Source organism: Leptosomus discolor, chromosome 16 (genome assembly GCF_034619465.1).
Source record: "Leptosomus discolor isolate bLepDis1 chromosome 16, bLepDis1.hap2, whole genome shotgun sequence".
Taxonomy (NCBI): domain Eukaryota; kingdom Metazoa; phylum Chordata; class Aves; order Leptosomiformes; family Leptosomidae; genus Leptosomus; species Leptosomus discolor.
In genome coordinates this window covers 1,976,047-1,986,483 of record NC_141406.1, presented here as the reverse complement: position 1 = coordinate 1,986,483, position 10,437 = coordinate 1,976,047, and the positions used below count along the sequence as shown (strand labels likewise).

Here is a 10,437-nt window from a genome sequence, read left to right as displayed (position 1 = left end):
TGCTCAGACGCTGGTTAATAATTCAGCCGGTCCTAACGACACAGAATCATCGCGTGGGATGCACCCATCCATTACAACAATGCTAAACAACCACCAATTTAAAAAAAATAATAATCTTTAAAGCAATCTGGTTAAGAAAGAGGTGAAATTGCCCATGAGAGAAATCACCGTGGATTTGAGCGCGCGCAGCAGCCGCCAGCAGAAGTCTTTGCCTCCCTCCTCCAGAGATTTTGCCGGGTGTGCAGCTCAAGGTTTATTAAGGATGGGGCAAGGAAAGGCCTGGAAAAATCCATTTTGAAGGACAAGAGCCTGCCCCAGGCGAAGGCAGGCATGAGGAGAGAGCGGCAGCTCCGGACCTGCCGTGCAGGGGAGAAGCCCGAGCCCGTCAGGGCTCCGGGTCGCGCGTCCCAGCCGGTTCCCAGGTGCTGGGGAAGGACCTCGCGGCTCCTCGCCGGCCATCGGAAGGGCCATCTGTCACGGCCGCCCCGCGCCCAGAGGAAGGGCTGAGGCTGGCTGAGCTCCGCTTCCAGCTCCTGCTTTGCCTTACGGGGCTGGCGGGGGGGAAGAGGGAAAAAAAAATAGGGGGGCAGCTGCCTTCTGGCAGCTTTTGGGGTTCTGGAAGATTCGGCCTGGAATTCTTGATGTTTTCCCTTCCCTTGCTAGCGACAGGATTTCCCTGTGATTTTTTTTGCCCCAGCCCGCCGTCTTCAGGAGCCCCTCCGAAAACCCAGAGGGCTTTCCAAGCGCAGGGTCACCCCAAAAGCATGCTCACCACTCCGCTCCAGCCACTCCTGGTGCCGTGTTCTGCCCCCCAAAGCACACGCACGGCCTTGCTTTGGTGAACACCAGCACCGCGCTCCCCCCAAAAATGTGCCCCCAACCCTGCTTTAGCCAAAGCCAGTGCCGTGATCTCTCCAAGAAGACCGGCATGACCTCGCCTTGGTGAGTACCAGCACTGCACTCTCCCCAAAAGCATGCCCACAACTTGCCTTCATCGTTTCCCAGTCCCGTGCTCTTCCCAAAAGCACCACCTTGCTTTGGTGAACCCCAGCACCACGGTCTCCCCAAAACCATGCCCACAACCCTGCTTTTAGCAACCCCCAGTGCCGTGCTCTCCCCAAAGCCATGCCCGCAACTTCATTTTAGCAACTCCCGGTGCCGTGCTCTCCTCAAGAGCACAGGCATGACCTGGCTTTGGTGAACCCCAGCACCTCATTCTCCCCAAAGCCATGCCCACAACCTTCCTTTAGCACTTCCCAGCACCACTCTCCCCACAAAACCATGCCCACAACCTTGTTTTAGCAACTCCCGGTGCCGTGCTCTCCCCAAAACCATGCCTATGACCTCGCTTTAGCAACTCCCAGTGCCGTGCTCTCCCCAAAACCATGCCTATAACCTCGCTTTAGCAACTCCCAGTGCCGTGCTCTCCCCAAAACCATGCTATAACCTCGCTTTAGCAACTCCCAGTGCCGTGCTCTCCCAAAACCATGCCTATAACCTCGCTTTAGCAACTCCCAGTGCCGTGCTCTCCCCAAAAACCGTGCCTATAACCTCGCTTTAGCAACTCCAGTGCCGTGCTCTCCCCAAAACCGTGCCTATAACCTCGCTTTAGCAACCCCCAGTTCCGTGCTCTCCCCAAAACCGTGCCTATAACCTCACTTTAGCAACCCCCAGTGCCGTGCTCTCCCAAAAACCATGCCTATAACCTCGCTTTAGCAACTCCCAGTGCTGTGCTCTCCCCAAAACCGTACCTATAACCTCGCTTTAGCAACCCCCAGTGCCATGCTCTCCCCAAAACCGTGCCTATAACCTCGCTTTAGCAACCCCCAGTGCCATGCTCTCCCCAAAACCACGCCTATAACCTCGCTTTAGCAACCCCCAGTGCCATGCTCTCCCCAAAACCACGCCTATAACCTCGCTTTAGCAACTCCCAGTGCCGTGCTCTCCCAAAACCATTCCCACAACCCTGTTTCAGCAATTCCCAGTGCCGTGCTCTCCCCAAACCCGTACCCACCACCTCGCTTTACCACCCCCCCAGCACCACTTCCCCCCCCCCCCAAAAACCACCGCCCCCCCCCCCCCTCCAGCCCTTCCCAGCCCCGCCCCGCTCTCCCGGCCCCGCCCCCTAGGCCAAGCCCCGCCTCGGTTCTGCTCCCGCCCCCGGACGGGGCGGAGCGCGGAACCGGCCCCGCCCACCCCACCCCACCCCCCTCCTGGCCCCGCCCCGTCCCGCCGCGGCGCGGGGCTCTCGCGAGACGGCGGGGAATGGCGCGAGCGGGCGGCGGGAACCTGCCGTGGTACGACCGGCCCCGGAGCGGGGCGGGGGGGGTGGCGGGAAGCGGCGGGAAGCGGCGGGCGCTGCCCTGGGCTGACCCCCCCCTCCCCCCCGCCCCGGTGCGCTCTCTCCGGTGTAGGGTGGAGAAATACCGGCCGCAGGCGCTGTCGGAGCTGGTGTCTCACCGGGATATCCTCAGCACCGGTAAGTGACCCCCCCCTCCCGGTAAGTAAGGCCCGCCTTGCAACAGCACCGGGGGATACCGGGCATCCCCCCGAGGCCGTTATCCCTCCTCCAGTGCAGCGGTTCATCAGCGAGGATCGGCTCCCGCATCTTCTCCTCTATGGTCCTCCCGGTACCGGTAAGACTTCAACCATCCTCGCCTGCGCCAAGCAGCTCTACCGGGAGCGGGAGTTTGGCTCCATGGTGCTGGAAGTAAGCGGGGATGGGATGGGGGATGGGGGGGGGGGTGGGGGGGTGGTGACGGGGGCGCCCCCCACCCCTGGGTGCATCCTCAGGCACCGCACCGTCTCCCTCCAGCTCAACGCCTCGATGACCGGGGCATCGACATCGTCCGAGGGCCCATCCTGAGCTTCGCCAGCACCAGGACCATCTTCAAGTGAGTGAGCGGCGGGTCTGCGCTTCCCAAAGCTCCCCGGCCCTTCGTCACCCCCCACCCCCCCTCTGACACAGCCTGCCCCGGCACTCGGCTTGGGTGGTGGGGTTCGGGGGGGGTGGTCCCTGGGGTGGGCAGCGTGCTGGAGAGACGGGAAGGAGCCAGGGGTGCCCAGCAAGCGGGGAGGATGAGGATGGTAAGGATGAGTGATAAAGATGCTGGTCCAGAGGGGAAGGAGGGCTCCCTGGGAGCATCTGTGGGGGTCAAGCAACCCCTGCTCCCCCCCTCCTCCAGCACTAAGCCAGTAGCTGGGACCAAAACCACCCCTTTTTTCCTCCCTTTTTAAGGAAAGGCTTCAAGCTCGTCATCCTGGACGAAGCCGACGCCATGACCCAGGACGCTCAGAATGCCCTGAGGCGAGGTGCGGGGCGCTGGGCACCCCACGCCGCTGGCACCCCTTCAGCCTTTCCCAGCCCGCCACGGGGTGAGAGCCTGTATGAGGCAGCAGACGAGGACCAGCCTCTCCTCCCTCCCCTTTGCAGTGATCGAGAAGTTCACCGAAAACACCCGCTTTTGCCTCATCTGCAACTACCTCTCCAAGATCATCCCCGCCTTGCAGTCCCGCTGCACGCGCTTCCGCTTCGGCCCCCTCACCCCGGAGCTGATGGTGCCCCGGCTGCAGCACGTCATACAGGAGGAGGGGTGAGCCGAGGGCGACGCGGGATGCGGGGTGCTCCGCAGCGTCCTCCTCACCCCGTTCTTCCCATTCCCCTACACGGGGAGCAGCAGCGGGCTTGGTTTCCCACGGTTCTCTCTCCCTCCGGCAGCGCTGGCTCCCTCCACAGCCCCAGGTCTTGTTTTCCAGGGTGGATGTGACTGAGGACGGGATGAAGGCTCTGGTGACCCTCTCCAACGGTGACATGCGCAGAGCCCTCAACATCTTGCAGGTACGGACCGTGGCCACGGCCGCTCTGCCCCCGGGTAAGCCGGCAGCGGTCATCCCCAGGCAGGCAGCTGCCGGTGGAGGAAGGGCTCGGCTTTTCATCCCTCTTCCACCCTCCTCTTCTTCAGAGCACCACCATGGCCTTTGGGAAGGTGACAGAGGAGAACGTCTACACCTGCACGGGACACCCCCTCAAGTCTGACATCGCCAACATCCTCGACTGGATGCTGAACCAGGACTTCTCCACCGCCTATCGCAGTATCCTTTTCCCTCTGCTGGCCCTGGGGTTTAATCCCCGCTGCTGTAAATCCTCCTCTTTGCTGGGGCTTCCCGGCCTGTGCCCTCCTGCTCCAGCTGGGGTGGGTGCTGGTGGCTGGGGAGGGTCCTTGGGGTTGTCACAGGGATGAGGAGTGGGATCTCGCAGGGAAAGGCCTGGAAGAAAGCCCTTCACTCGCTCGCATTGCAGAAATCACGGAGCTGAAGACGCTGAAGGGCTTGGCCCTGCAGGACATCCTCACCGAGATCCACCTCTTTGTCCACAGAGGTAGGGCCTTGCGGGGCTGGCTTCTGGCTGACCCCGTGGGGGACAACCACGTCCGTCCCCCCCAGCCCACACTGACACACGCCATCTCCTTCTCCCTGCAGTCGATTTCCCACCCTCGGTCCGCATCCAGCTGCTGATCAAAATGGCAGACATCGAGTAAGTGGCCGCTCACACCCGCTCCTTGCCCCAAAACAGCCCAGCTGGGGGGGCTGCCAGCACGCCCACCCCGCGGGGGTCCCCGCTACCACGCTGTGCCGGGTCCTGGCAGCCGGCGGGCACTGCTGGCAGGCACCTGCAGCCCCCGCGCGTCCATCCCCGCCAGGGCTGTCGCTTTGTGGGGACGCGGACACTGGTGTAAACACCCAAACGTGCCCTTGCCCCCTGCTCCAGGTATCGGCTGGCTGCTGGGACCAGTGAAAAGATTCAGCTGAGCTCCCTCATCGCGGCCTTCCAAGTCACCAGGGACCTGATCGTGGCCGAAGCCTGAGTCCTGCCGGGTGGATCCTTGCTGGCAACGCCGGGTCTCGCAGAAGCTGGAAGGGAGCGTCAGCCCCGAGCCCGGAGCCGCTCCCTGCAGGTTTTTTGTTTCCTTTTGGCAAACCTTGAGCCCGCAGCCAGGGCATAAGAGTCACCAGCGTTGTTCCTACGCTTCATGGGGAAATACAGATGCTTCTGCAGCCCAGCAGCTTGCCCTTGTCTTGTCTTTTCCCTCCTGTGCAGCAAGGACCGAAGGGCAGCGGGCGAGGCTCAGCCCCTGCCCCACTGCAAACTCCGGCTGCTGCCGCCTCCCTGCGAAACCTCCTTTCCTGGCAGGGCAGTGTGTCCCCGGGCACTCCCGCTTGGTGCCACCCCACGGGTCATGCAGCCGAGTGGGATTTACAGCTGTTCACAAGGGAAAACCATCCCGGGGAGCAGTGGAGAGGAGCCCTTCCTCGTCTTCTCCACCAGGCTTGTTCTGGGGCGCAGGCCGAGCCCTCTGGCCTGCGGGGGGCTCCGTGCTGTCCCTCCAGACCCCGGCCAAGCTGGAGGGGGGGACACCCACGAGGCTGCTGGCTGCAGCGGGGAGAAAAAGCCACGGAGAAATGGAAGCTGGGGGCTGCGTGAAGCCCCACATCCCACCTTCACAGGGGCCTGATCCTCCCCAGCACCCACCGCTGACCTCCTGGTTTGCTGCACCTCAGAGCCAAGGGAGCGCTCGCTGCCGCCGCGGCAGGAGGGCCGGAGGCCTCAGGCCCCAACGTGCTGAGCCCTGCCCCGCCAGCTAGCCCGAGGTCACCTCCACGAGCCCAGAGGCAAAAGACACGAGGACTAATTGTTTCGTTCTGTCATCACCGGTGTCTAATTGGCAGAGACCTGCTGGGGTTTGTCCAGCTCGCGCCCACGCCAGGCGAGTGGCACAGCCCGCGGTCCTCCGGGAACGAAGCCACAGTACGAGCCGGTCCCGGCGAGGGTCGGTTTTGCCGGGGACGGTTGGAGCCCCGTGTTCGTACGAACGACAAAAGCTCCGCTCGGACCGCGGCTGCGAACCTCCAACCCACAACATTGCACTTGGAAGCAAAAGCACCTGACCCAAAACTTGCAGATAGGAGGGGGGACAGGGGGGGGCCTGTGTCCCCTGCAGGGCCACCACACCTGTGCCCCTTGCCCTCTGCATGCGTTTTGGCTGGGTTCTAGTATTATTACGCCAAAAAAATCCCTCCGCATTCACAGACGCAGCCCCAAAAGAAGGGGAGTAGCAATCCTCCCGCCCCGCGGCTGGCGAATCGGCGAGACGTCGGTGCTGCGGCGCCTCTTCTGACCCCAGCCGAGCCCCGCTGCTGGGCGGAGGGCTCTCGCCTCCGTGCCTCCGCTTCTGGCGCTGCCTTAAAAGGTCCGGTAAGTGAGAAATTCCTTCAGCTTCCTGGGAATGGGGAGCGCGAGGACCTGGTACGTCGTCAGGAAGGTGCGCAGAGCTTTGCGACACAAGTGCTTCAGCGACGAGAGGACCCTCGGAGCGGTCCAGAATTGGACGTGGCCATCCCTGGTCCTGCAACGGGACCCAAACGAGCCATGAGTACACGCCAGAGGGACTCGAGAAAGCTCAATTACCCCCAAATATCCCAAGCTTGCAGCAACCACGCGCTCCCCAGCCCAGGAAACCAGCCTGCACCTCCAGGAAAGCCCAGACGTTGCTGAGCAGACCCAGAGCTGCAGGAGGAGGGAGCAGCCACGTGTTTCTCTCCGCTCTCTTCTCCCCACGTACGCACCCTGTGGCAATGAAACCGCCGTGTGGGAAGTACATGCAGCACAGGCCGTTGGTCATGGGAGCGAACGCAACCGGAGAGCGCAGCTCCAACGCCCAGATCCTCAGGAGCCTAAGGAGAAAGGGAGGGGACACCATGCCAGGCCCACGTCCACGCAGTGCCAGCGGCTGACAGAAAGCCTCTGGGTTCACCTGAACACAGGCAAACTATGGAGTAAGATTTTCTTCCCACGGGCTTAGAGCATCCCAGGAGTGTCACAACACGGCAGCAAGGCCGGGGGGCACGGCCCCTGCAAAGCTGAGCCGGGTGCAGACAGAGCTAGTGGCTGCGCTGCGGGGCGCAGCGAGGGTGGCGCAGCACAGGGGAGGACACGGGCCCCGCCTCATCGCCCAGAGGGGTGACACGGCCCTGACCTCGCTCCCCCCTTGCCCCAGCCAAGCCGCCGCCGTGTTCCAGCCAGCCTGCCCTTTCCGCCGAGCGTTGGTGGGGACCTGGCACGTCCTGAGCTCCTGGTTCCTTGAGGTTGTGTCCTCCTGGGACCCTCTTCCCACTGGAGGTCCCCCATGGGGGGGTTCACTCACCTGTCGTCCGCCACCGTGGCCAGGTAGAGGCCCTCGGGGGAGAAGCAGACGGAGCGCAGGGAGCTGGTGTGGACTTCGCTGCTGTAATCCACTGCCGAGTGCAAGGGGACGTGGCTGCGGGGGGGAGGGGGGGGAGAACAAGCTCAGCGTCACCCCCAGGCTGCCGTAAGCCCCCTCCCCAGCGCTCTGGGGCTGGCAGAGCGGCTAAACCCGGCAAGTCAGAGCCCCCCTTCAGCCGCTGGAGACAGCGGAGAGGTGCTGGCCATGCCCACCTAGAAGGGAAGGCCATGCTCGGCCGCAGCAATCCCCCCCAGGCATTGCTCTGTCCCCCTTCCACGGTCCTTCACCGACCCCCTGGCACCGTACCGCAGCGTCCTGAGCTGCTCCCCGGTGTAAGGGTCCCACATGATGACACAGGCGTCATAGGAGGCGGTGACAAGGAGCGCCGAGTCCGGCGAGAAGTCGCACGACACCACGCTGCTCTGGTGCCCCTCCAGCCTCCGGATGAGGGTGTAGGATCGCATGCTCCACAGCAGCGCCTGCGGGACACGGGCAGGGGCTGAGCCCGGGAGCGGCCCCCGGGGTGCGGACGGAGAAGCATCATCTCCCCCTTGGGGTTGAAGGCACGTGGGCTCTGGGCCCAGCTGCTCCACACAGAACCAGAGCAGCCCAGGAGCGAGGGTGGCTCTGGCCTGGCCCCTTCTCAGAGGGCGGCTTCTCACACGGGGTGGGGGGACGACACACACACGGAGGGCCGAGGGGAGCGCTGGATTCAGCGGGGCAAGGGACGGCTCCCACCCAGCGGGACTCACCGACTTCTCTCCGGCCGCAGAGCAGAGCATGCTGCAGTCTGGGGAGATGGAGCAGCAGTAGACCCACTGCACGTGGCCCGACAGCACCTGGACCTGCCGCCCTGCGGGATGGCAGACACGCGAGTCACGAGAGGGGAGCACAGAGGCAGCGTTGGGCCCTGCCCCTGCTCGCCCCTCCCTTTCCCAAAACGGAATGCAGGTGGGGCCGGGGGGGCTACCCTGGGCAGATCCAAAGCTCTCTGTGTACTTGCATCACCCTCCTGCGCCCCCCCCAGGCCCCACCTGGAAGGGGATGGCTCTGCTCCGTGTCGCAGGACTCTCCCCTTCTGCCTTGAATACTGTCCCCAAAGATCCTCTCCCACCACTTCCCCTACCAAGGTGGGTTTCTCCCCCTTCTTTCCCACAGCAGAGCCCAGCCTCAGCCAGGGGTGACCTAGCATGGGGGACATCCCTGCACGCTCCTACCATCTCTGCTCAGGTCCCAGACACGCAAGGTCTTGTCCCGCGAGGCCGACACAAGGATGAGGCTTCCATTGGGAGCGAAGCTCAGGTCTCTGACGACGTCCTGGTGCCCCAGGAGGCTGAAGAGGAGGTGTCCTGCAGGGAGAAGCTGTGCTCAGTGCCATCCCTCCGCAGGGAACGAGGCAGTGCCCCTCACGTGCAGGCAGCCCGGCCTGGGACAGGGCAGCGGCTCCCGCTCACCCCAAGGAAGTATTTGGGGAAGGATGGAGACGGGATCTCCTTCCAATGGGGAGCAAGGGAAGAGACACCAGCCTGAAACCATGACTGCTCCTGCTGTCAGCAAGGGCTGCTCACCTGTCTGCACCTCCCAGACCTTGATCTGCCCGTCGTTGAGTCCGGTGGCCAGGATCAGGCAGGGAAGACCCATGGCGCAGGCAGGGACCATGTCCCCCGCCTCTGCTGCCGGCCAGGAGCTGAAGGCCAGGCCCCACACGATCTGGCCGCACTCCAGCGTCTTCTCCTTGGCCACCCCTCGGCTCCTCGCCTCCGCCTTGCCGCTGCGGCTCTTGCGCTCCGAGGTTTTGCAGCTGTTGGGAGAAAGGAGGGCGGCACGTTCACCTGCAGGCAGCCTAGCCGCCCCCCCCCCCCCCCCTCCGGGGATGCCCTCACCCCGGTTCTGCGCACCCCCAAAATCCCTCCAGCCCCTCCTGTTCCTTACAGCTCGGCCTCCTCCAAGGGCCAGGGGATCAGCTTGACCACGCAGTGTCCCTGCGACCAGGCGAACCAAGCGCCGTCCGGGGAGAAGGCCACGCTCCAGGTCTCGCAGCTGGATTTCCAGTCGTAGCGCTGGGGACGGCCCGGCTTCAGCTCGGCCAGCAGGACCGGCTCCTCTGGGCGACAGGACAGCCACGTTACCCCCCGGCCCCGGCCTGGGCCTGGGCCTCACCCCGCTCCTCCCGCCCTCCCCGTGGGGACACGGTGTCCCCGGTGGTGGTGCCAGCACGGGGGGGGGGGGGGTTTGTCCCCCCGCTTCCCCGGACTCTCAGCGAGGCGGCCCCGGCCACCGCGGAGCCCCGCCGCCTCTCGCCGTCCCACCTCACCTCCGTTCGGCTTCATGGCGGCTCCGCGGCCCGCCCGGCCCGGCCCCGCCGCCTCCGCCCGGCCACGGCAAGGCCCCGCCGGGCCGGGCGCGGCCTGCGCGGGCCCAGGTCCAGGCCCAGGCCCAGGGCGGCGGTAGCGGCGGTAGCGGCGGCGGCGGCGCGGTGAGGGGAGCCCCGTTGCCACCGCCTCCTCCCCCCTTTCCTCCTCCTCCTCCTCCTCCTCCTCCTCCTCCTCCCGTGGCACCGCCCCGCCGCGGCCCGGCGACGGGAGCCGTGGGCTGGGGGGTACCGGTGTGCTGCGGGGGGGGGGGAGTGCCCCCGCCGCCGCCACCGTCCCCTTGCCCGGGGCTCCCCGGCGGTGGCTGCCCCCCCCCCCCCCCCGCCCCGCCGGGCTCCCCGGGGATGGGGACGCGGCGGCAGCGCTTCAGCTTCCCCGCCGGAGCTGGTGCCGCTCAACCGAGCCCGGGGGTGGGATGCGGGCACAAGGCGCCCGAGGAACAGGTCGGACGGCAAACAAAGGGCCGAGCCGGGCCGAGGACCCAGCACCCACACGGTGACTCCCCCAGCAGTGACCCCCCCCAAGGACCCAGCACCCACACGGTGACCGCCCCTGGCAGTGACCCCCCCCCAAGGACCCAGCACCCACACGGTGACCGCCCCTGGCAGTGCCCCCCCCCCCAAGGACCCAGCACCTACGCGGTGACCCCCTGTCAGCAGCGGTGCTCCCAGGACCCAGCACCCACACGGGGACACACCCCCCCGGCAGTGACCACCCTCCAGGGACCCAGCACCCACACGTTGCTGGGGGGTGGGTAACAGCACCCCAAGGACCCAGCACCCACACAGTGACACCCCCCTGGC

General features: G+C 65.2%; 2 protein-coding genes across 2 annotated transcripts; one reads left to right on the top strand and one right to left on the bottom strand.

Annotated features, from left to right (window-relative positions):
- Positions 1-2,265: 2,265 nt before the first annotated feature.
- Positions 2,266-4,924, top strand: RFC5 (replication factor C subunit 5). The gene is given in 12 exon segments (XM_086474228.1): positions 2,266-2,297; positions 2,415-2,479; positions 2,574-2,710; positions 2,816-2,822; positions 2,825-2,894; positions 3,239-3,312; positions 3,434-3,593; positions 3,757-3,838; positions 3,963-4,092; positions 4,301-4,425; positions 4,428-4,534; positions 4,769-4,924. Coding segments are annotated over 12 exon segments (1,086 nt in total). The 3' UTR covers positions 4,866-4,924.
- A 1,273-nt stretch (positions 4,925-6,197) lies between these two features.
- Positions 6,198-9,592, bottom strand: WSB2 (WD repeat and SOCS box containing 2). The gene is made up of 9 exons (XM_086474167.1): positions 9,577-9,592; positions 9,195-9,366; positions 8,831-9,063; positions 8,480-8,611; positions 8,015-8,115; positions 7,569-7,741; positions 7,203-7,316; positions 6,625-6,732; positions 6,198-6,404 (listed from the first exon to the last, which is right to left on the bottom strand). The coding sequence occupies exons 1-9, from the start codon at positions 9,590-9,592 to the stop codon at positions 6,242-6,244; spliced, it is 1,212 nt and encodes a 403-aa protein (XP_086330293.1). The 3' UTR covers positions 6,198-6,241.
- Positions 9,593-10,437: the final 845 nt, after the last annotated feature.